This window comes from Peromyscus californicus, unplaced genomic scaffold, assembly GCF_007827085.1.
Source record: "Peromyscus californicus insignis strain IS unplaced genomic scaffold, ASM782708v3 Scaffold_23__1_contigs__length_62951481, whole genome shotgun sequence".
NCBI lineage: Eukaryota > Metazoa > Chordata > Mammalia > Rodentia > Cricetidae > Peromyscus > Peromyscus californicus.
In genome coordinates this window covers 58,057,582-58,084,101 of record NW_026294534.1, presented here as the reverse complement: position 1 = coordinate 58,084,101, position 26,520 = coordinate 58,057,582, and the positions used below count along the sequence as shown (strand labels likewise).

The 26,520-nt window shown below is 41.5% G+C and overlaps 1 protein-coding gene across 1 annotated transcript; it reads right to left on the bottom strand.

Annotated features, from left to right (window-relative positions):
* Positions 1 to 820: 820 nt before the first annotated feature.
* On the bottom strand, positions 821 to 26,520 carry Atp6v1b2 (ATPase H+ transporting V1 subunit B2). The gene is made up of 14 exons (XM_052752427.1): positions 26,343 to 26,520; positions 19,434 to 19,489; positions 14,315 to 14,413; positions 13,790 to 13,883; positions 13,580 to 13,657; positions 13,214 to 13,353; positions 12,851 to 12,952; positions 12,418 to 12,515; positions 11,756 to 11,879; positions 8,946 to 9,096; positions 6,651 to 6,733; positions 5,747 to 5,851; positions 4,159 to 4,288; positions 821 to 2,115 (listed from the first exon to the last, which is right to left on the bottom strand). The coding sequence occupies exons 1-14, from the start codon at positions 26,476 to 26,478 to the stop codon at positions 1,976 to 1,978; spliced, it is 1,536 nt and encodes a 511-aa protein (XP_052608387.1). The 5' UTR covers positions 26,479 to 26,520; the 3' UTR covers positions 821 to 1,975.

Here is a 26,520-nt window from a genome sequence, read left to right as displayed (position 1 = left end):
CTTGGTGTCTTCTTACCGAAAACACTGTTTCACTGAACTGAGTCCACCCGCCCTCAACCCGGCTACCAAAGCCTTCAAAGGCAGACTGCTCTGTGGACCTGACACTTCCTATTACCCACCTGCACAGGGAAGCAGCACCTTGGTGAGGTATTGATGGCATTAATATACAAATGGCCTTTCACTCACACGAAATCTCCACTGAACAGCAATCAGCTGTTTGAAGATACCTGTCATTTAAATCTGTCTTTTAACAGAAGGCTCCCTTAGAAAATGTTTTCACTAAAAAAAAAAAAAAAAAAAAAAAAAAAAAAAAAAAGAAAAAAGTAACAAATCAGCAAGAGTGCTTAACCAGTCAGCCCTAACTGCTGCAAACAGTCATTCTGTTTTTTTTAAAAAAGATTTATCTATTCATGTAGTTTATGTAAATGAGTGTTCTGTCTTCATACACACCAGAAGAGGGTATCAGATCCATTACAGATGGTTGTGAGCCACCATGTGGTTGCTGGGAATTGAACTCAGGACCTCTGGAAGAGCAGCCAAGTGCTCTTGACTGCTGAACAATCTCTCCAGCCCCGAGTCAGTCTGTCTTGATAAAGGTTTGCTAATAAAGGCAGCCTGAGTGCTGCCATGGACAAGATTCTACAGCTGTACACACAGATGTCTTCTGAATTCAAGCCCTTAGGAATATGAAGGACTCACATTTCTTACACACCAACACAGGCCACACTCGTTATGAAGGTCACAACCACGAGGACTCAAGTAACCCACCTGCTTGCTGAAGTTCCTCTTCTGATGAGAAGACAGAGTCATTTCAGGAAACTTCCATTTAATTTAACATTTATTTTCATTTATAACGAGATGTCACATTTTCTACATTAAATATAATCATGCTGGCCACCCCCCATGCCCTCAGAGAAAAATAACTGGAAGATGGAATGCACAGAGTGGGGAAGTCACCGCCGCACCTGAGAACACACAGCACAGAGACCCAACAGCAGACATGGCAGAGGCGAACAGAATATAGCTAAGGGCTCGCCAGGCAGGAGCAGGGATGAAAGAAACACTACCATATGTGCCACAAGGTCACCTGGAAAAGGCAGAGCTGGGTCAGAAAGCTCGGGGATTGAACAGTTTAAAACCAACAAACCCAAGGGCAAGTCATCACCATCTTCACACCCCGCCTCAGGATCTAGGAGGCAACGGGAAACCTAAACCACCATAAACACATCAGGATGAGATGTAGGTTTTTCTTAACTGTACCCCAGCTTTTTCCAAGTCTCAGTTCTCTATGACTGTAGCCCAGTGGGAATCAGCAGCACAAGACACGTCACCACTGCCAGGAGAATGCCAACTGTGCAATGCTGCCTGATTCTGGAGAGCCTTAAAGAGAAAGAAGCCACACGGGAATCCCCAACTCACAGCACTGGCAGAAGGAAACTCGTTTCCTAAGAAAGCACAAGCAGACAGTAAAGCCCATCTGCATAGAGCAGAGGACAGACCCACAGGCACACCAGCACTCCAGAGGGAAGACACAGCCAAGAGCCTCATGGTTTTTCTGAAAGAAGAATTCTTCCCATCTCCACCTTGCCCCGAAATTTGAGACGGAAGCATTTTAACTTCAAAACAGTGATACTCTTAAGGGAGTTGAGAGGTAGGGTTTGGGAGACCCAAACAAGACATTATTAGCAACTAGCTCTCCACTATGTACAAATACATACAATCAGAAAACACACTTCACTCCAGCCTTCAGCTACTTCAAAGAAAGCACTGAAGGCGAGGTTTTCTGAGCGGGGATCTCTCAATCTGTTAGCAGTTTAAACGTGGCAACACTGGCACAACAGTTACCTAGCTGTTGTTTTTAATTACAGGGTAACAGGTAAACCCCCGCACACAGGTGGGCATGGAGGAGTGCAAAAGGAATCAGGAAACAGAACCAGTACTTCACAAGAGGGTCACGCCACACAAGCAGCAGCAGCTAGTGTTTTGCAGAGTCTCGAGGGTAAAATTCGCTCAGGGTGCTCTGAGGGATTCTCTTCAGCATTTCTTTGGGGAAGATTCGAAGCAACTGCCAGCCAATGTCCAAAGTCTCATAGACAGTGCGGTTTTCATAGGGACCTAAAATATTGATACTGAATTAATAGCAAAGTACTTCCAATTGACCGGTGTTACTCAGTATTCTGTCTACAAAGCAGCAATCAGGTCAGGCATAAAATACAAGAAAACATGGGTTCGGACTCGAGACTAGATGTAGAAATGAGGGCACCAAGATCAGAGGTGACGAGTGGCCCACGGGCAGTGTGCATGTTGGTGTAAGGGGTTGAGGTGTACAGACAGACAAGTAAGATCCTTAAACAATGCAATTAGACCCAGCATTTTGTTCAAAGGTCAGCAAAAAGATGACGAGGACACAGGAGAAAAAGCTTGGCTTGCAGGAATCTACAGCCATGCTGAGAAAGCCTCAAGCCACAGAGCCGAATATATTACAGGTTTTCAAAGCTTTAGTGCGAAACAGGCTCTCATTGAGTGGCCCAAGCCAGCCTTGAGGCTACTAAGTGCTCAAACTACAACCAACTTATTTATTTAATATAGTAGAATTAAATCCTCTTACCCCCCCCCCCCCCAAAATCTTCAACCACAAGATTAAGAGTGGCTGGGTTTCTTTCTCTAGAGAACTTCACCATATTTTTTAGGTTCTGCATAAAAAGAGAGAGAGAGGTGCCTGGGGCGAAGGCAGGGAAGAGAAAGGAAGGAAGGAAGGGAGGGAGGGAGGGAGGGAGGGAGGGAGGGAGGGAGGGAGGAAGGAAGGAAGGAAGGAAGGAAGGAAGGAAGGAAGGAAGGGAGGGAGACAAAAAACTAAATTCCAACAAGACCAACAGTGTAGCTCAGCGGTGAAGCACTTGCCTAGCATGCACTGGTTCCACCCATAACCCTCCAACAATGGTGCCCTTGTGTGAGGTGATTTCAGTACAAATAATGAATGTACGATATAGGTAAAAGAGTGCACAAATCCTAAGTGTATCACTTGAGGTGTTATCTCAAGTAGCACACTTATTTTAACTACCACTGAAGTAAAGGATGGAGTATTTCTAGCCTTAACCCACATGTGCCAAGTAAGGAAACCCACTGGCGGCTTTTTAGAAGCGAGACAACCAACACAATTAGTAACAGTTCCCCTGAGCTGTCAGAGCGGTGGAAAGTTGGCACCAATGGCCAAGGATGATGGCACAAGGCTTCGGATGAGGGCCTTCAACCTCAGATCTGGTTACAGACCTGTAGCTTCCCTGTCACCCAGGAACACCCACAATCTCCAGCCCCACCCATATCTACTGGGTCAGAATCAGCACTTTTAAGAAGCTTGGCTGATTCAAAAGCAAATCAAAGTTTGAAAAACACTGAACAAAATATTGTAGTGAGAATACAAAAATAACAGAGTAAGAAGAATAGTACGAATGAGTAGTAGCTGATCACTAGAGAATAATAAGAAAGGTTAAGAATGGTGCCCAGTCAACTGGACTAGTGAGTTATCACACACACACACCCACCCACCCACACACACAAGTGGGACAGGTTGTATGGGGGAGTTGGGGGAGAATAGAGGTGGTAGATATGCATGATCTTAGTTCACTGCACACATGCATGAGATTCTCAAAAATAAAAACAAAATGAAACAAAAAAAAAAAACCCAAAATGCTGTCCAGCAACTGAGAAAGGTTAGCTGGAAAAATGTCCCAGCAGACACTGATAGCACACAGCCCAGAGTATTGGCAGGCAGGTGGTCAGCTGGGGAAAAGTCTCATTCTGGTTACTGGGTCCTTAGGGATAGACAGCAACACATGAAAAGACATGCTTACAGCATGTAGAGATGTGGGAGCTTGAGAGAAGGTGAGGATCATCTACAGCAAATTAGAGTCCACAGTATAGTGACAGTCAATGCTTAGGAAGAAAAACAAACAAACACCCAGCAAAACGATGGCTGGGCTTTGTGAAATATAATTAGAGATTTCCCTGAGGATATTCAGAAGGCAGAGGAAGTCAGAGGTTAAGACTTGGAGGAGTGTCTCAATAGGGGAGAAAATGCAGAGAATAATGTAAGTACTCAAGATTTGCAAGGAGGGCTTAACAATTCTGAGATGTTGTGTTTAAAGGGAATCATCTTACCCTGAGTAATGAAGTTTTTCTCAAATTTCTGCAGAAATTCCAAGTAAAGAAGGTCATCCGAGGTCAGGGCTTCTTCTCCCACCACAGCTTTCATGGCTTGCACATCCTTACCGATAGCATAACATGCATACTGAAGAGGAGAGAGGCAGTGTCAACAGCACAGGATGCACAGGTGTCCTGCTTCAGCTCTTTTCCCGTAAGACTACAACTCAGACAGCTCCCAGGAAAGTGGTTAAGTACTTGTTATACAGGCTCCCCCAGAAAGAGGCCTTCAGACATGCAATGCAGACATTACCCACACTGCAAAAATATACTTCCTCAGGTGCCAATGAATTTACGGTGGGGAGAGAACAAAATACAGAAGAACCAAAGAGAAATTTCTGCAGGTCTCATTCAAATGCCTGTGGTATCACAGGTCTGCCATTTCTACTGCAGGGCCAGATATTCTTCTTTTATGTTTGATGTACAATCTATAGACATTAAGGAGTTCATAGAATATATACAACTATGAGCTTCAGTAGTCTGTTGGTTGTTTAATATGTTAAGTAACAAATGTATGGTATTTATGCAGAAATGATTGAACTGTACGACTTGGTGGTAAGTGCCTTTACCCATTGAGTGCTTTTTTTGTTTTGTTTTTGCTTTTCTCTTTTTAATTTAAAAAACTGTGGGCTGGAAAGATGGCCCAGTAGTTAAGAACACTGGTTGTTCTACAGGATCCAGGTTTGATTCCCAGTACCCACAGAGCAGCTAACCAGTCTCTATAACTCCAGGTCCAGGCGATCCCAAACCTTTTTCTGGTCGTGGGCACTGCATGCATGTAGTGCATAGATATGCATGCAGGTAAAATACCAACACACATAAAAATAAATAAGCAGATAAACAAATAGGGACAGAATATCCAATAAAGTAAATTAAAAAACCATGTATAGTATGAGAAATGAGTCACAAGCTTGATAATTTTCTTGTTGCTATCACTGTTTTCTGAGGTAGTGTCACTATGAAGCCCACACTGACTGCCAATTTGTAATTCTTTTGCCTTAGCCTCCTGAATACCGAGATTACAGGTATGACACCACAAGCTGACCAAACCTGGTAGGTTGTTAGTTTTATTTTTCAAGTATTTTATTTTATATGCATTAGTGTTTTGCATGCATTTATGAGAACCACATACATGCCTGGTATCCTCAGAGGTCAGAAGATGTCACGTCCCCTAGACCTGGAGTTACAGATGGTTGTGAGCATCATGTGGGTTCTCTTGCAAGAACAATAAATGCTCTTAACCACCGAGTCAACTCTCCAGCCGCCAAGCTTGGTATTTTAATCTTGATTAGCATCATTTATTCTTATGAAAAAAGGTCATCTCTCCAGCCCCCAAGCTTGGTATTTTAATCTTGATTAGCATCATTTATTCTTATGAAAAAAGGCTGCTTTGTTTCAGTGAGGTATTATTCCATATCAAGCCAACACTGAAATTCTACTTGGATGGGAAAAAAAAAACAAACACTGCAAAAGTTATGGGTAGGACAGCAGAAGAATACATGGAGAGCGGCAGTCTCTCAAGCCTCGTCCTCAGAGGAGCACATACCAGCTGGTTAGAGACGTCAGCATGGTCCTTTCTGGTCATTCCTTCTCCAATAGCTGACTTCATCAACCGAGACAGCGAGGGCAGCACATTAATAGGTGGGTAAATCTGGGGGAGAAAAGGAAGAAAAAGTCACTGTTAATAAACTTCAAGCAACGCCGGGCGGTGGTGGCGCACGCCTTTAATCCCAGCACTCGGGAGGCAGAGCCAGGCGGATCGCTGTGAGTTCGAGGCCAGCCTGGGCTACCAAGTGAGTTCCAGGAAAGGCGCAAAGCTACACAGAGAAACCCTGTCTCGAGAAAAAAAAAAAAAAAAAAAAAAATAAACTTCAAGCATTAGTGCACAGAGGCACTGAAAGTCACCAGTTCCCCCATCACATAAATCTGTAGCACTGCTTCCTAGATGAGGTCTGATATCTTCAAGGGAAGAAATGGTGCTGAGAAACATCTGGGACACAGTATTTCTTTTAAGAACCAGATCCAAGAAAGAGAAATAGAAAGAGAGCACAACATTGTTTTGAAAATCTACAGTTTCAACTGCCTAGACAATCTTCTGCATGGACTCAAAAATTTTATAAGCAAAATAAAGATTAGACAGCAAAAATTATGCTTTTCTATTAATAAGATTGACAGATTATACCATATACCACTTTTAGCACAGAATTCCCTGAAAAAAGTCTTCTTGAGATAACTGATACCATTTAAATGCACAATAAATAAAAATGATAATTCTTAAATCTGCATTTTGCCTGCTGCAAGATTCTAGCTTACAGAAATGACACTTTTACAGCCACATTAACAACAACAAGCTGATACTTTCTAAGCAAAATAGTCCCAAGGAGCAAATCAAGTCAGTGGAGAGTGATGAGTAGCTTTAAGCCCCACAGCACACCGTTCAAAGTCGGTACCTGTCTGTTGTGCAGCTGTCTGTCCACATAGATCTGCCCCTCAGTAATATACCCAGTCAAGTCAGGGATGGGATGAGTGATATCTGCCAGAGAAAGATGTAAGGTATTAAATTAAACACATGGCTTTTTCATACGGTCAATCTCAGAAGAAGCCAATCTGTATTACCTACACACCTCTGTAAGAGCTACAAAGAATTTCTGTGATGATGTATTTGTGCTGTCTAATATAGTAATGTGATGGTTAGCTTTAATTGTCAACTGAATGCCACCTAGGAAGAGAGTCTTGGTTGGGTTGGTTTGTGAGCATAACTGTAGGGAATTATCTTAATTAAATTAATTGATGTAAACAGATACCCCACCATGGATGGAACCATTCTTTAGGCAGGGTGTCCTAACTGTATGGAAACAGTGGAGATACTGAGCATTCATGTCTCTCTGCTCTTAACCATGGATGTGGAGTGACTAGCTGTTTGAAGTTCCTGCCTTGACTTTCCTACAATAATGGAATTATAAGCTGAAACATAGCCCTTCTCCTTTAAGGTGCTTTTTATCAGAGTGTTTTTTTGTTTTTTTGGTTTTTTTTGAGACAGGGTTTCTCTGTGCAACAGCTTTGGCTGTCCTGGAACTTGCTTTGTAGACTGGGTTGGCCTTGAACTCACAGACATCTACCTGTCTCTGCCTCCTGAGTGCTGGAATTAAAGGCATGTGTCATCATTGTCCGGCTTATCATGGTGCTTTATCACAGCAACAGATATGGAAGCAGGATGGAAAGGCATTTGCCAAACATGGCTGCTGAGTACCTGAATGTGGATAATGAAACTAAAGGGCTTAATTTCAAATTTCATTTTAATCAAATTTAAATACAGGACAACGTATCTAGCAGTTACCATATTAAACGGCAATTTCTTCTCTTTTTTAAAGATTTATTTATTGATAATGTACACAATGTTCTGTCTGCATGTATGCCTGAAGGCCAGAAGAGGATGCCAGATCTCATTACGGATGGCTGTGAGCCACCATGTGGGTGCTGGGAATTGAACTCAGGACCTCTAGAAGAACAGCTAATGCTCTTAACCGCTGAGCCATCTCTCCAGCCCCTAAATGCCAATTTCATTTGGTCAGTTGCAATAGTTCCAACACGTGCTGTACACTATGAAGTAAACACTTGCTCACTTGCTCCTAGTTATGTGCTTTCATCTTAAAACATAGAAGTCCCATCTTAAGCACAAAACTCTATGCAAATATAAGACACACAATGGCAGTGGTGCTCAGGCAGCACCCAAAGACCATGACAAGTGCTAAGCCTTTAACCCATTGAGGGAAGACGGCCCCTTGTGTCCACTCCTTTGGGACAGGTGTGTTCATGTCGGAAGCAGTACAGCAGAATTGCTGCTGTGGATTATGAATCCAGACTATGGGCTGTAGAACTACCACTTCCTTAATCTAACAAATCACTCCACTTCTCTGTGCTCAACATTGTGATGAGGATCAAACCATCACAACAGTGCTCACCATGGTGAGGTATTTTCCAAATGATCTTATACAAGTGCTTTTTAAAATGAAATATGGACAAAGGAGCATGACAGAAGAGGAAATCTGAAGAGCCCCACTCCAAGCACACTCAGCCTTTCTGTACCGTATGCTTCCACAGTAAAGCAAGCTACTGCTTACCCAAGCTGGAGTCAAACATCCCAAAAGTCTGTAGCCTTTACATCTACGCTCTTCATTGCACGTTTAACTATTTAAATGACTGGCTCACGAGAAAATCCAAGCTGCTTACACTAAATAGAAACAAATTCCTCATAACTAAAACAGTGCTCTGAAAACAGCAGCCATCAAAATAAAACATCATAAATGAAAATGTGAAATTCAAATTACAAAGAAAATTGCTTTTCTACAGAAAGTAATAAGGATCACTGGGAATAGTCTTCAAATGAAAATGTCGTTTAGATATAAGTATATAGTTAAGGTAAACCTTAGAGGTCAAGCTCTCAGAAGAATTTTAATTCAAAAAGACAGAGGGGTGACTTCTATGGGATCAAAGCCCTGGGGCTACTGAGCTGGTTCACGGGTAAAGGCACTTGCTATCAAGTCTGATTACCTGAGTTCCTTAGGACCTATATAGCAGGAGAAAACTAACTCTGGCCAAGTTATCCTCTGACCTCCACTGGCACACTGTGGAAAGCACCTCCCCTCCCCCACATACAAACAAACAAATAACTGTTAACTCGCTCTCTCATAAATCAAAAGCCCTTATAGTGACCAAGTCTGGCACAATCAAATATGCAAACTTACCATCATTGGGCATGGTGAGAATAGGGATTTGGGTAATAGAGCCATTTCTACCTTCCACTCGACCAGCACGTTCATAGATCGTGGCTAAATCGGTGTACATGTAGCCTGGGAAACCTCGCCGACCAGGAACCTCTTCCCTAGCTGCTGAAACCTGATAGCAAATCGAGGAAGGAGAAGAATACCATGCCACATCAGAGTAAAAAAAAAAAAGTCTGGTTAGAATGTCTGCTTGACAACAAACAAGGACTTGGATGGGTCTGAGCTAGATCCTCTGCATATACCTTATGGTCGTGTAGGTTGGTGTTCTTATGGGACTCCCAACAGTAGGAGGAGTGGGGGTGTCTCTGACTCTTTCATCTGCTCTAGAGACCCTTTTCCTCCTACTGGGTTGTCTCATTCAGCCTTGATATGAGTGTTTGTGCCCAGTCTTACTGCATCTTGTTAGGCCATGGTCGGTGGATATCCCTGGGAAGCCTGCTTTTTTTTTTTTTTTTTAAAGGGAAATGAGAGTTGATCTGGGTGAGAGGAGGGACTGGGAAGAGTAGAGGGAGGGGAAACTGTACTCAGGATGTCAAGTATGAGAGAAGAATAAAAGTTAAAGTTAAAAAAAAAAGAATGTATCCTTGAATATTCCCAACAAAATATTAATTTAAGTGGTTATAAATAAAAAATGTGGAAAATTAAAATGAATCAGAAATTCAGTTGGTCTGGAAGGGTGATGCTATCCACATAATCAATTCCTCTATTTTCAGTTTGCTAATGACTACACTTTTCTCAATTCTGAATAGATTGTAATCTTTGGAGTCTGAAAAAATTCTGTTCTTTTCATAAGACTTCACTTATATGTTTAAAAATACTGAGTGACAATAATAAATATTATGTACATAAATCAATTCTATGAAAGAAATTTAGCTGAGTGTGGTGGTGTGCACACGTAATCCCAGCACTGGGGAGGCAAAGGCAGGAAGTCTGTTAGTTCAAAGCCAGCCTGGACCACACTGAGAGCCTGTCTCAGAAACAAAAACATGGGATAAGAGAACAAAACAATTAGATTTTCTGCTAAAAGTTTATTGCAACAATGTACTAGAGAAAAAAAAAACATAGCTATAATCCTGTAAGTCAAATAGAGTGAATCTAAGCAAAATTTTTAATCCATTAACTATGTCATGTTGTGTAACAATCCATTTTTATGTAAAACAGACTGGAAAAGGTCAAAACGAGGAATACATACCAAAAACTAATCACTTGTTGCACGATTCACATTAATTAATCAAATCTTCACAACAGCCAAACAAGAAAGTGTATCCCAAACTTTACAGTCAGAATTGAGTCTCAGATAAGTTTCCCAAAATTAAAAAGCCAGAGCCCAGCTTAGTGGCATATGTTTAGAATCCCAACACTTTGGAGAGGCAGGAATATCCGAAATTCAAGGTGAGTATCTCAGCTACATATTAAGTTTGCAAGCCACACTGAGCTATATATGACCTTGATCAAAGAGCCAGGAGTCGTCTCCGCTACACAAAGTAAGAATAATTAAAGGGACACACAAATGGGAATACAGGTAGCTGCATTACTCCACCATCACAAGAACCTGAGAGCATTACTAATGTAGGGTTCTTGCAATGTCACTCCAAGTGTGATCTACAGACCAGCAGTCATCTAGGCACAATGACGCTGCCATGGCAATCTGGCAGAACATTTTGATGTTACTGAATCGAATGTAAAGGAAATCTAGGTTTGTAAACTGCTTATCTTAAAAAAAAAAATAGCCGGGCGGTGGTGGCGCACGCCTTTAATCCCAGCACTCGGGAGGCAGAGCCAGGCGGATCTCTGTGAGTTCGAGGCCAGCCTGGGCTACCAAGTGAGTTCCAGGAAAGGCGCAAAGCTACACAGAGAAACCCTGTCTCGAAAAACCAAAAAAAAAAAAAAAAAACCTTTTCTTATAGCTCATTTTTGTTGTCCTTAACCAAAGTATTGATCTGTTTCAATGAAGGAAGACTCTAGCCCTTCACAGAGTCAACGTGAACACTGTGACGGTGTGGTGATAATCTTGAGAATTTTAAAATCTATGTTAGAGAGCAGGTTTCCTCAGAAGTCTTTTCATGTAGTCAAAACAGTAACTTATTAAAATATCAGGAACTTGTCTTAAAATACTCTAAAATTTCTGCGTGGATAGATATTAAACTGTTATTAAACAAACATTTGGTTTTCTGAAGAAAAAAGTTCCAAAGACAGTGTTGCCAGACGACTTATTAAAATATTATAATCATTAAAAACAGAGACCTGAGGGGCTGGAGAGATGGCTCAGCAGGTTAAGAGCATTTGCTGAGGTCCTGGGTTCAGTTCCCAGCACCCACACGGGGAAGCTCACAACCACCTACAACTCCACTTCCAGGGGATCCGATGCCCTTTTTTGGCCTCCGCAAGCAAATACATATACTCAAGACACAAAATTTTTAAAAATTAGGAATCAGAAAGGTTTAGCATAGAGTGTAGACAGGAATTTCTGGGAGTATAACATCATTACCAGCTTGTGGTGCTTTCTTACTTCTTAGACTGTTGGGACAGTGACAATGTGGTAAGCAGGCTATTGATTTTAATCACATCCTCTAATAATTCCAAGTTGACAGAAAGAAAAAAGAGCTGTATTGCCTTTTTTGATGAAGACAATCTACAAACCAATCAGCAGCAAGCTCAAAAACATGATTAAAGAAAAAACAAAAACTTACAAAGGGTCACGATAACCCTACAAACTGAGCTATTTTGTTTGACTGAGAAAAAAAAAAATTAAGGAAGGAAGGAAAAGTTACCTCTCGAAGTGCTTCAGCGTAAGAACTCATATCTGTTAGGATGACCAGGACATGCTTCTCACACTGGTAAGCCAGAAATTCAGCAGTGGTCAGAGCCAGGCGGGGAGTGATGATTCTTTCGATGCTGAAAGGGAACAAGTCCCAGGTCACTCAAAAGCCAGAACCCAAACAATTCTGGACGCATCAGCAATTTCTCCTTTGACAGTCTTAATAAATGCAGGAGAGAAAAACTACTACTTTGAAGATGCCTCTGTAGGCAATTACTCTGTGTACTTAGGGAAGAGTAAGTACACAAGGTTAACTTATGTTACAAATGCTTGCTGTTTCTTAGAGCTATTGTTTCTCAGAGTTGAGAAGGGTGGTGAGAAAAGGGGGGAAGGAAATAGGCGACATATTTCCCAGGTAAAAAAGTTGTTTACTGATTATCTATTATGTCCTAATAACTCATTTAACGTGCACAACAATCCAGTCAATTTCACTGGTCACTTTTATGAGCGGCAGTGTCTATGTTAACTCCGTCATTTGCAAAGCGAAACAAGGCGCAGACTGGAATCTAAATACAGGGTTCCATCAGTGACGAGGCTTTCACTGTGACATTTACCTCTTTAACTCCTTTGATCCCCAGTCTTCTCAAATGGAAAGAAGTGACCAGATTTACTTACGTTGGGTCATTAGCCAAGTTCAAAAAGAGGCAGACATTGTCCATTGAGCCATTTTCTTCAAAGTCAGACTTGAAGAACCGGGCTGTTTCCATGTTTACCTAAATATTAATGACTTCATCAGTGCTGGGAGAAAGAAAATTCTCAACATCTATTTCTGATGAAGGCTAACCTATGAATCTAAATTGTTCCATCTTTTAAAAATTCAAGCATCCTTTTTTATTTTCTTCTTAAAATGTAAATTGGAGTAAAGCCCTTTAGACACACAGGGTATTATTAAGTTTCAGCCACATACTAAATTTGATTCCTTAGTTTTGTTAAACTGCCAAACGCACTGTCTCTACCTAGGAACAAAGTCAAGGTGTATGTGTAGTTTATGACCTCTTTCTAATAACAGTTAATTTTATATTATTTCCAAACAAAATGCCATACTTACCCCCATAGCAGCAAACACAATGGCAAAATTTTCTTCACTATAGTCCACTACATCTTTAGACTTCTTTACCAAACCAGCCTGGCGACAGATCTGAGCTGCAATCTGTTGGGGATGAAAAGAAACAAGGTGTAAACTAAAATCATATTCTGGCAGCAAAGTAACTTATCCTTAACTCTTGAATACTTTAATTACTAAACTTAGTCAACAAAGTTCATTGTTAATTTTTATGAAGATCCAGAAGTAGAAGTGAAAGGGCACACACCAGCCTGAATTGGGTGACCAGACCATACCAACTACATGCCAGGTAAGCCGATTCTAGGGGTTCCCCCCATGACATGCCACAGCAAGTACCCTAGCTCTCACCTCGTTGTGTGGCAAGCCAGCAGCAGAGAAGATGGGAATTTTCTGTCCCCTAGCAATACTGTTCATGCCATCAATGGCAGAAATGCCCGTCTGAATCATCTCCTCTGGGTAGATCCGACACTGAGGGTTGATTGGCTGACCTGATGTATTCCAAAAAGGGATGGATGATGTTAGAATGTCTGCATATTATTCATGGACATAAGTAGAAATAAAATTAAAAGATCAAAACTATACACTGAATTCCTTTGTACTTAAAAAGGATTTACTTTAAATGATACCATAACAATTATTTTCTCTCTGGCAAGGCTCCCAATAGTCAGAAGTTATTTTCCCCAACACTGAATGAAATCCATCTACTGCCCCTACCCATGATGTCAAGGAAGTCTTCAGCCAGCACCACAGGACCTCGGTCAATGGGTTTTCCTGATCCGTTGAATACCCGACCTATACAACAGCAACAAAGAAAACAGAGTAGACCCAGACTTCCAAATCTGCATCTTATGTTTCTAGATATTATATAAATAAGTTGAAAAGGAAACAGATCTGTGTGCAGAATGAAGAGTGATGTCCACTTACCGAGCATATCCTCTGACACTGGTGTTCGGAGAATATCCCCAGTAAACTCACAGGATGTTTTCTTGGCATCTATACCTGATGTCCCTTCAAATACCTATAAAAAAAAATACCAATCAGAAGGTTCATAGAAATTTAGGTCAGGGACACTTACTAGACCAAGGCTCTTGCTTGCAGGGTCAAATATCACAAACAAGCTGAGGGTGTCAGGTATGTGTAAAAATGATGATTGAAAGAAAGAACAATGAAAAAGAAAGAAAATTTAAGGACTTTTGGTCACCTTATAAAATCAAAAGAAAACTTAACATCTGGCTACTTTTAGAAATTTTACCTACCCCTGCTCTAGACTGTTTTTTAGGGAACATGTTAAGAAACCTCTCTTTCCCTGTAATAAAACAGCATTAAAACCTGGAAACTGTAAGGAAAAAATTCAATAGAAATGAGTTGGGTATCATTTTGATAGCATCTAATCATCAGTGAATGTGGCTTTGATCAGGAAATGGCTCAATGGTGCTGAGGGATGCTCACCTGAACCACTGCTTTGGAGCCACTAACTTCTAGGACTTGCCCACTTCTTTTTGTGCCATCCGGTAATGTCAAGTGGACAATCTCAGCATATCTGGGAAACTAAGCAGGAGAACAGTGAAGCATTAAGAATCAGCATTCTAAAAGCGACCCAAGACACTCTATGCATCTCTACCTCGCCTTGTTGTCTGTGCACTTTCCCCGCCTTCCAACAAAGACACAGGGAGTGGAATCTGGGTCCCTGTAACTTATGTTCACCGGCACACAGAGTGGCAAACTAGTACAAGGCACAGAGAGGAGCGTATTATCTGCAAAACACAGCAATTACATTTACTATTTTTTCTCTTAAGGTTTTAAGACTCCAGAAAGATTACCAATAACATTGTCTCTGCCACTCAAAGTAATGTTCATTTTTTGGGCTATATGTACCCACTTAGGCCTCACATGACAGGAAAAAGATAAAATGTTAGTATGTAATGTTACTATCAGACTAAGATAATGTGCAAAGTCTCCCACAATCTCTAAACAAATATATATCCTTCTATATAAGAATGTGTATCCCTAAAAGATTCCCTCCTACCCCACACTCCCATCCAGCCTTATACTGTTCATTTTTGAGATAGGATATAACCCAAACTGGCCCTGAATTCACTATATATATATAAAACTGAGGATGACCTCAAGCTCCCAAGCCTCCTGTCTATACCTCCTTTGGGCTGGAATTACAAGCTCCTGAGCTACCACACCCAGCTAAGATGCTGTTTTATATACTTAACTGGTAAAGTATTTGATGCATCATTGGGCAACTTGCTTTACCGTATTGACATGTTTAACATAATACATTGTCATGGTATTAGTCATACTCTACCAACATAATTTATTGGGAGATGTATCATTCAGTGTGCTTTGAGGGGGGAAAATCCCTTCAATCAAATTACTGTACATTAGGGATTGTAAGGCCTTTGGATTTTGGAGATGTTAAAATGTTAATAAACAAAACAAACATTTGAAAATTAATGTTTACACAACTGACACAGTTAGAAACCTAACGACCAAGCTAGGCGTGGTAGCACACGCCTTTAATCCCAGCACTTGGAGGCAGAGGCAGGCCTGGTCACATAGTTGTAGGCCAACCAAGGTACGCACACAGTGAGATCCTGTATCAAAAAGTCATCTAATGACCATGTCATACTTAATTCAGCTGTTCACCTGATGAAACACAGAGCTGTCCTATATTGTACTACAATAATGATATAATAAATGCTCATTTTTGCATGTAACTCTTCACAAAAGTTAGCAAGCTACATACTAACGGTGAACGTGTGTACATATCAGTGGCAAATTGTATCATTTTCTGCCCAATTATTTTGCAAAGGTACCAGATTAAATCACAGTCCCCTATTAGTACAAAAACCCAAATCCTAAACAGAGCAAACAAAACCAATGTCCTTCCACCTCTATTTCTGTCGATCTTTATCTTTCTTACTCACTTGTGGTTTTATAGAAGGTGGATGTTAATCCTCTTATAAACAACGCTGCTTATCTTTTAATTTTGCTTATGACATTTTCTATCTCACCGAAGTATGTAAGGTTATGGAATGAAAGTATTATTGTTATGGTTTTATCTTTTATTAAGAAAACCTTTGACCTGGAAGTCATAAACGGGTTTTCAATATTGTCTTCTGATGGGCTTCTAATAGGTTGATGTTTCACTTAAGTCCATTTGGATTGAATTCCCTATCTATCTATCTATCTATCTATTATTTTTTCATTTTTATTTGGGAAATGAATACTCTAACAACATTTGACTAGCATGCAATGTTTCACTCTAACAACATTTGACTAGCATAAAATGTTTCCCAGGGCTTCACAATGCCCAGTTCACCATGTGTGAACAGATAAAATCCCAGCACTCAGAAAGCTGAGACAGGGGGACTGCAAGTTCCATGTCAGAGTGGGCTACATATGTCTTGGGCAGTGGTAGCCCATGCCTTTAATCCCAGCAGTCAGGAGGCACAGGCAGGTAGATCTCTGAGTTCAAGGACAGCCTGGTCTTAGAATGAGTTATAGGACAGCCAGGGCTCATAGAGAAACTCCGTGGTTTGGGGGAGGTGTATGAGTCTGTCTCATAAAAGAAAGACAAGACAACCAAAGATCAGATCATCCATGTGCAGAGGTGTTTGGCTCCCATATCCTTGTTATGTGGATGGGTTTATCCCTTCACTAATTCCCCATGCATCCTCATCCCATCTCTGAGTGTCCTAGCTGGTAAGGAACAATTCTTTTACAAATTTGAGTCTACTCACCCAGTCAAAGTAAAGTGGAATCACACAAAACAAACAGAATTTCTGCGTATTCAGTGCCTTGGAGGCCTCTCCGTGAGCTTCCTGCTTTTCTCTATACACCAGTTACATGTAGCACAGAGACTACAATGGTTTCTGTAAGCTGTCTCTAATAAACAGTACTGATGCGTTAAGCTTTGGGCAGTCCCATCGGGGAACAGCGACGGTTGCTATTTCTGCCTTCCTTTTCACTCCGCTCTTTGCCCACTGCTTGCTAACGTCAAACACAAGGATTGACAGCCACAGTGACAACAATCTCATCTTTCTCCTGGTCATTTTTAGTTCAATTCTTGGCCAGAGCTCCTAAAACCCTTGTAATTTCCCAGGTATCAGGAACAATCAAGATGAAAGGAAGTCTTTTGTTATTCATACCAAGTCCTTTCAATCGCACTTGTACCTTAATGTGGTGACTTTTGGGAAACCTCTAGAGATCATGGAGGGTGTCCACTGTCCGGGTGAACTAAGCACCCAATTAGAGAGCTAGATGTTTCAAACATCCCATCCTCTGACCTCAAGGAGAGGAGAGACTGGAGACTGACTTAGTCAACACTGGCCAAGAATCGATCAACAAACAATAGTTCCACAGAAGTCCTGACTGAGAGCTGGGAGTTTTATTGTTTGGAATGTAGCCACATGCAGACATGTACTACCCTCAGCTCCTCGGTACAGACGCTCCCTGTACTCAGGACTTCTTAGAATTCTAGATATTTACTCATCTGGCTATTCATTTATACTTTTTAGTTTATCTTTTTCAATAAGTCAGCAATGGTAAATTAACTGTGTGTCTGCTTTAGATAAGCTACTCCAGCAAATTATGGAAAATGAACAGAGACCCTCTGATTTACAGCCAAGTCAGACAGTAGCTGTGTCTACCTAGAGATCCATAATGCTTGACTGAAGGGGGTACAGTGCATGTATGCGACAAAGTCAGTGGAGTAAGAAATGAGCCGAATTTCAGGTCTACTGAAAAACTGACCTCAGTTGTTGGGGAGGGAGAACTTGTCCACCTGGTGTTGAAGAACTGAGGACAGAAGCCAAGAGCAAACAGAGTAGCTTTCACTAATTTAAAAAAGAAGGTTACTAGGGTAGTGGCTCTTAACCTTCCTAATACTGCGACCCTTTAATACAGTTCCTCAAGGTGTGGTGACCCCCAAACATAGAATTATTTCGTTGTTACTTCATAACTGTAATTTCACTACTGTTATGAACTGCAACATAAATATCTGATATGTGACCCCCTGTGAAAGGGTCATTCAACACCCCCCCAAAGGGTCACAACCCACAGGTTGAGAACCTATTTACTAGGGTCTCCTAAAGATGCTGATTGCCTGCTGTCTTTGTGGTAGATAAAGGGGATTGGAGCCAGGAGGATGTGTGGGGCTTGAGGGCTTCCAGTCCAACTGAGAAAACACAAGTAATAGTTCTGGGAAAGACCCTGAATCAGGTTGGGGATTTAGCTCAGTGGTAGAGCGCTTGCCTAGCAAGCACAAAGCCCTGGGTTCGATTCTCAGCTCCCTCCCCCCAAAAAAGACCCTGAATCAAAGGAGTAGACAGAGAGTAACAGAGGATACTCAAGGCCTCCTTCTGGGCCAGAGGGAAGTATGCTAGGTTTACTGTCAAGATTACTCTGCAAGAATCCTTTCTCATAAATGAAAATATTATTGTAGTGATAAAGTTAAAAGGAATATACACTTTGCCCTTTAAAAAAATGTTTCTCAATCTTTTTTCTGCTTCTAGAGGGTGACATGCTAAAAACTTATGTGATCATCATTAGCATCTGTCAACAAACTGATTAACTGTGTGCTTCTCCCAGTCCTGCCCCAACAGCCCCCAACAGAAACTCTAGAAAGCACACTATTTAAATTACTTTCTCTGATACTTTCCTTGTCTTTTAAAAACATTTTTTTAAAGAAAGCATTTTTTTTTTTTTACAGATTTATTTATTATATACAGTGTTCTGTCTGCATGCCAGAAGAGGGTGCCAGATCACATTACAGATGCTTGTGAGCCACCATGTGGTTGCTGGGAATTGAACTCAGGACCTCTGGAAGAGCAGCCAGGGCTCTTAACCTCTGAGCCATCTCTCCAGCCCCTAAAAACATTTTTTTGTAATATTATTTGTATTTTTTTTCTGATGACTCTGATTGTAAAAATCAGGTAGAAAGCTTAGTCCAGAGTAACCAATTAGAAACGAGATTCCACAACTCCTTTCCTAAAATTAACAGGAAGTTCATAATAGACATAGAAGAACATGTTAACTAAAGGTCCTTATGACCAGCGGAGGACAAACTATTCTGTTTAGGGTTTTAGGGCACTATTGAGATAATCTGTTCTTACATACTCATTCCTTGCATGTCCATGTCAGGCTCTCAAAGATAAAGTATACTTAGTTACTCAAGAGTTTAACCTTTAGTACAGAGGGAAAATACTACTTTAAAATAGACTATAACATGTCAGGCTTTGACAAAGGACATAAGACGCCACATCTCTGTATAATATCCTTCAGGTTATAAAACACACTCATTATTTCTGTTTTCCCCCTATAAACCTATATAAAGTAAGATCTCCCCCACAACTTTGAAGACAAGGGACTTGAGGTCATGAAATGGAATCCACACTAAGCCTAATACTGGAACCCGGCCTTCTGACTTTTGGTCTTTTTTTCCTACAGAAAATACAGTCACACCGAAGAATGGTTTATAATTCGTAACACAAACTTACAGAGCAGTGGTGAAATCTGAAGTACAACAACAGTCAGACCATGATGAACAAGGCCTTACCTTCACATGATCTAAGATTACTAGCGGACCATTCACTCCTGAGACAGTCTTGTAGGCTGGAAAGAAAGAGTTTGTTTAGTGAAACAGCACAAGCTAACATGGCCCTCTGGTTTAACAAAAACAACCCTTCCCTTCATCTACCCACTAGAACATGGATACTCAAAAAGCTACACAAATTTTCAATGAATGTTAAAATATGGCTGCTCCTGTGCAACTTTTCACTATCCATCTTCAAAGACATTGAATCTTACTCCAAGTAAGCCACTGTTCTCAGAACCCAGACATCAAGCAAGCACGGAGGCTGCTTCCCTTTAAACGTTCAGTTTTCATGCAGGGCAGGGGGAATGTTGCTCTTTAAACAGGGTCTCACAATGTAGCTCTGGCTGGTCTTGAACTCACAGAGATCTGTCTCTCTCTTCCTTGAATGTTGGGATTAAAGGTGTGTACTACCTCACCCAGTAAGATAAGTACTCTTTACTTGGTTTTGAGACATGGTCTTACTTTGTAGCCCAGGCTAGTCTTGAACTTGAAGCAACTGTCCTGCCCCAGCTTCTCAGGTGCTGGGGATTATAGGCATGAGTGACCAACCAGCCAAGAAACGTATTCTTTAAATTTTTTCTTTTAACCTTTATTTTTATTTCATGTGTATGGATGTTTTGCCTACATGCATGTATGTCCTGTGCCTGTGGAGGTCAGAAGACATTAGAATCTCTTGGAACTGGAGTTAAGGTCAGTGAGAGCTGCCATAAAGTGCTGTGAATCTTCTGGAAGAGCAACCAGTGCTCTTAACCACTGAGCTATCTCTCCAGCCCCCACCCACACCCCCAAAATACATAGGCAGACAGCAATGCAAGCAGGGGTGGAAGGGAGACAGAGGAGACTGTCGAGATGGCCCACGCCTTCAAGACTGACAAGGTGAGTTCAATCTCCAGGACTCACACTGAGGGGAGAGAACTGACTCCCAAAGTTGTCCTCTTATTCCACACACGCACTCGTCCAAACACTTACAAACATACATGCACAATAGCTAAATGAACATAAACAAATTTAGACAGATATACAATAAAAAATATTTAAAAGTCAGCAGGGCACAGTGCTCCCTGTCTATAAACCAGGAAGGCTAGGACAGGGTAAGTTCCAGGCAAAAACAGGAGCAAAAGAGTCAGATATTACTTCCATGTTAAAGAGACCAGTACTATTCATCGCAAAGTATGCCTAGAAAGAAACACCTAGTCTACTTTCACTCGTTCCAACATATATTTTAAATGTTTATTTATATTTTTCATGCATTATGCATGGCTGTCTAAATTTTACGTATACCACAGGCTTGCAGGTGTCTGCTAAAACCAGAGTGTACTGATCTCCTGGAAGTGGAGTGCGAGGGGGTTGAGAAGTGCTTGATGTGAGTGCTGGGAATGGAACCCAAGTCCTCTGCAAAAGCAGTAACTGCTCCTAACTTCTGAGCTATGTCTCCAGCCCCTCACTCATCTTAGAAAGGAGTTATCTATTATTGCTGGCAAGGTTCATGATGATGAGACACAAAATACTTAGGAAATAGAAATTTTAACAGACAACTTCAAAATTTGCTAAATTTCATAATCAGAACAGTTAAAAACTACATTTCTTAGGAAAACACATCATTCATGTGAAACTATTAACTAATCAGGAATGTTTTACTTGTCTGATTTGAGATCTTCTAATCAGCTTGGACAAAGATTCCTGGAACAAGTACCATCTTCCTAAGAATGAGGAAGCCATTTCCTAACCAGTCTGTCTGCTCAAGGGGCTTCCACTCCCTCACGCCCAAGGCCAGGAAGCAAGTTTCTTGATGGACTCTGGGTCAGAACAGGCAAGCCTACTCCATACTGAGACATTTAAACACAGATGGCAAATATTTGCTTGAATGTTTCTGAACTGTAATAGTCTCAATAGGGGCCCCCAAATGGAGACTGTCTTTTACTATCCTGGATAAGAATGTTAGATTTGCTGCATTTTGGGCCAGTTTTAGGAAAACACTCTTACTGCTTTAAGATTATCTAATACTGTTTTAAAAAACATGTAATTCCAACCTTTCAAAAATTTCTTCCTTGTTTTCATTTTAAAAACTCCAAATACTGTTTCTCAAAGACTTTCTAGAACTGCTGTGTGGAAACAGAAAGTGAGCTACATTACTTCTTGAAACCCATTTTTAAAAAAATATACTTTTCTAAAACCTTCCCTAAGCCTTAAGGCACAGGGAAGGGGATAAGCGGATTGATAATGCTCAAAACACTTCATTAAAATCCCTCAAATTCTTAAAATTCTCTACTTAAAAAAAAAAAAAAAGACTGTACTTTCTTTGAATTTCTAGTACTGGCAACTATGGCTCAGAATCTCATAGTTAAAATTCAAACTCATTACACACTATGAAGTTTTGCCAGTCATAAGCAAAACACATGACCAAGAGAAAGGAGCATTAGTCAATTAGTCATGGCTTTTCCTGTCAACAGCAGAGTTGACATCCACTATAGAAGACAAGGCTTACAGGTTCTGAGTTCAATCCCCATAACAGCAAACAGGGGAAAAAAAAAAAAGGAAAAAAAATTTTAAAAAGAATTCTAGGCCGGGCGGTGGTGGCACACACCTTTAACCCCAGCACTTGGGAGGCAGAGGCAGGCAGATCTTTTTGAGTTCAAGGCCAACCTGGTCCACAGAGCGAGATCCAGGAAAGGTGCAAAGCTACACAGAGAAACCCTGTCTCAAAAAAAAAAAAAAAAAAAGAATTCTAAATTCGCAACAATGAATATATGGCCTTTGAAAAGCCAATAAGCAAACACTACAAATTTACTAATTAAGAGCAACAGTTCCATTATTCCTGGCTTTACAAGAGAAAAACATCATTTTCAGAGAGAAGGAGCTACCCCATGCACCTGAACCTGAATGAAGCCTGTCTCTAGCCACTTGAGTTAAATCCTAAGACCGAAGCTCTTGTAGAGCAGCACCTTCTATTTCGAAGAACTACACACTGAGGCTGGGCATGGCAGCATTTTCCAGTAAGCCCCTGCCTCAAACAATGAGCTACGCAGCAACAGTACCCACAATTTCAGCTATGAAAAGTGCAAGATGTTTACAAGTGGGTGGTGCAGGCACTTTCCCTGGTGTCTACATTTGTCACAGCTGCAAAGCTACCCTCCTCCAGCACTCAGATCTTCGAGAATAGTAGCCCTCAACTCAGTCTCGGGTGGCTATTGAACCCATTGCAGTTACTGATAAATCAAGCAGATACAAGCTCTACAAGCCAAGAATGGAATATCTGACAGAGAAGGTACAGTTTTCCTTCATGGGCAATCTGAAAAACACAGGAGACCTCGTGTGGTACAGGTGAGACTGAGACACATTAGTGTAATTTAAACAGACACATAGGGAAAGGCTAAGCTAATGGATCCCATAACCTGAACTAAGTGAAAATACTACCAAACCATGGAGAGTGAGGCACATTTTTACTGAGCATTTTCAGATGATCTGATTTTATCTTTATAAACTATTGTTTAAGGTAAGCAAAGCCAGTATAATCTTACTACAAACTTTCAGGCACGAAAGCCCTGAAGAACATTACCAAATGGAGGACCTGTGGTTTGTCTTACTAAAAGTTTTGTGCTGCTTTCCTTTAATTACATAGTTGCTACTCTATGGTCCTGAAACTCTTCTAACTGGTAACAGTATATATAACTTAAAATGTGGAGATCACACAGTTGCTAGCAATTGTACTAGAAATTGGTGCAAGCAGACAGTTTAAATAACAAGGTCAGCCCTTTCCATGTTGACAATGGAAGCATTCAAAAAGAAAACCGAGCAGGGAAAACAGCAGGTACCACCTTTTAGTCCTCCACACATTCCATCCTTCATCAGGATAACCACTAGCAGTTGGAAACGGTATGAGTTCAGATTATGGCACCCAAGAACATCACACAGCAAAGCCACTGACAAATGATTCCCCTTACAGCAACAGCAGACACATGGTTATACTACACAAAAACTTTTATGGAGTAGCATTTAAAAACCATGATTTCTTGGGAAGCTGGGGCAGGACAGCTACTATACTGCACAGTGATTTCCAGTCTTGCCAGGGACGGGTAAAACAAGCTAGGCATAGTGGTGAATGACTTTAATCCCAGCAGCACTCAGAAGGAAGAGGCAGGCAGATCTCTGAGTTCAAGGCCAGCATTGTCTACACAGTGAGCTCCAGGATAGCCAGGGCTACAAAGAGAGTCGCTTTTCTCAAACAAACAAAACAACTTGCTCAACAACCAACCAATAAAAATAAACCAAAACTCCATGAACTACAAAGATCTTAAAGAACACGCATTCTGCCAGATGACTGGCTCTTCCTCTTGCAGGGAAAGAGGTTGTTCAACACTTCGAACACCCTTAAGGATTGTGACACATTTAAAGTAAAAACCATTGCACAATAAGTCCCGGCTCTTTAGGCACCACCTTAATAGCAAAACAAAAACTCCGGAAGCAATCCCTTCTATTGGGCAAAAGCAGACAACTAACCTGAGCAATGGGTACCTGAAAGAGAAGGTCTGGAAAAGCAAGCAGAGTCCCTTACTTGCGTTTTTTTGCTGGGGCTCTGCTTTATGATACAAGAAACTTAAGGTTAGCTGACACATGAGTCAAGAAAAGTGGAGCCAATCAAGCTCAGAAAATTTTGCTTTAAAAGCTCTGTGTATATTTTTGATCTTGCTGAAAATTTAAAAGGCAAAGTTTTCTTACCATGTGATATCAGAAAGTCAAATAATGTGTTCAAGATAACTAACTAATTTAAAGCCTGAATATTGTACTTTCCATTTCTTTTTAACAGTCCAATAAACCTGAAAGTATTTTAAAACAGGATCCTATTTTCACAGGGCAACTGCCAGTATTACTCCATTCCTTCGTTCAAAGAGTGTAAATAATTATTTACCACTTTAGATGGTATTATGGAACTTTAATAATAAAAATGGAAATATTAATTTACATGGAAGCATTTAAAACTGGCTAAAAATGTGGCAAAGAACAGTAAAAGATGATACTTAAATTCAGTTAGTTGTTTGCTTAAGTACAGTATTCCAACTCCTGGCAAACTCCATCCGTATGAAAAATCTCCCCACTAAATGCCTAGGAGAAGTTACAGAACTGCACGTTACAGAATTTACAGAGCACTTCCTAGGTCAGACACTGTGAGCTTGGGGGTACAGAGAGGACAACTTAAGCACTTTCAACAACATCTTCGTCAGCAGGATCCTCCTCTGGACAAGCACATGTAGATGGTGGAGAAACACTATTCATATCCCTGAAGGGCTTACCAAGTAGCCATGGAGTTTTCTATGCTCTCTGAATTGACAATGAATAATTTATTACATGCACACAGACCACTGTACTCTTTTTTTTTTTTTTGGTTTTTGGAGACAGGGTTTCTCTGTGTAGCTTTGCGCCTTTCCTGGAACTCGCTTTGTAGACCAGGTTGGCCTCGAACTCAAAAAGATCCGCCTGCCTCTGCCTCCCAAGTGCTGGGGTTAAAGGCGTGCGCCACCACCGCCCGGCTACTGTACTCTTATAACATTTTTTCTAAAAGCCACACCAAAGTCTATGGGTTCTGCCCAGATCAAAGCATGCATACTAATTCTCAGGTATAAATCTGTCAGGGTTTTCAATGTTTCTTTATGTTCCTATGAGCCCCTAGCAGGCATTCTCTAATTCTAACCATTATTCTAAAAAAAAAAAAAAAAAAAAAAAAAAGCCTAAAAGGCACATCTCAGCAATCCTGTCTCCAGCGTGTTTTCTTCCTTCCCCACACTGCAGTGTTATCACATGACCTACTGACAGCTCAGGACAGGATTAGTCAGGCTGGAGGGGGCCTTGCTAACCCTTCATCTGAAATTCTTTTTAACCAATGAGCCACCCACAGAGCCAGGCTGGCAATTAACCAGTGCAAATACAATCTTATTACCTGGAAAACAACACTTTTTTAAGAAGTCTCTTTCCAAAGCTCTCTGTCTGGTTTTAAGGGAGCTGTGCAGAGGTTTAATGCTATACAACTGAAATCTTCAGCCAACAAGAGCCATTTCTTTGGGAATGATTGATCTGTCTACTTAAACATGGTTTATTAAGGTCTTTTATAATCTACACTTAAGTTTATGCATACAACTAGATATAGGGGAAAGGTTTTCGGCTTTGCCAAGGAACCTTTCAGTCAACTGAATTTGGTCAACTGGTCAGTAAACGAAGAAACGACATAAGATCAAGCAAGGATTAAGAAACCTCGATTTTTGGTTCCTCCTTTGCCAAAAATTAGATGTCTGAAGCCTGGCATGGCCTCTCCTTTCCAGAACCTTAGGCGTCTCGCTTGTAAAATGAGAGGGTGGGACTGCACGACTTGGGTACTTTTCAGCTCTAAGGTTAACAGGTATCTAGGTGTCCTCCTGTGAAGCGGTCCCTGCAGAATAAGCCACATCTCCCTCTAGCCGCGGGCCTGCCCACGTCAGCGATGACACTACACCTCCTGCTAAGTCCACCTGTCCAGAGGTCCTCGGGGCAGAGGGGACCGGAGTGGGCGTTCTCTCGACCCAAGGACATTTAAATGAGGCCAGGGGCAGATGAGTGACAAGAAGTGGCCTTCAGAGGCAGACAAGTGCCTAAGAATACTCCAGTCCAGGGAACCAGGAGAGGGTGGGGCGATCGCCAGGAGCCCACTAGCCCACGGGAAGGTTCCAGTCGGTGCTCTCGCCCTCGGCCCACCTAAGTCACGGAAATGCTCACGCAAAGCTCGAGGGGCGGCTTGCGAACTGCGCGACGGGGCGGGGGGAGAATCAATCCCATTCCCTCCCCGCTGGCTGAACAGGTGAGCAACAACACGCTAGGCAGACACGCTCCCTTTCCCGTACTCACTGAGACGAGGCTGGGAGAGGTAGTTCCGGCTCACTGCCAGCGCCTGCTCCCGAGCTCCGGCCATCGGCCCACTGGTGGGCACGGGCAGCTCGGGCGCGGCCCCGTTCACGATTCCCCGCATCGCTCGCAACGCCATCTTGTCTCCTCCGTCCCGACTGGCCCCGCAGCGGCGCGGCGC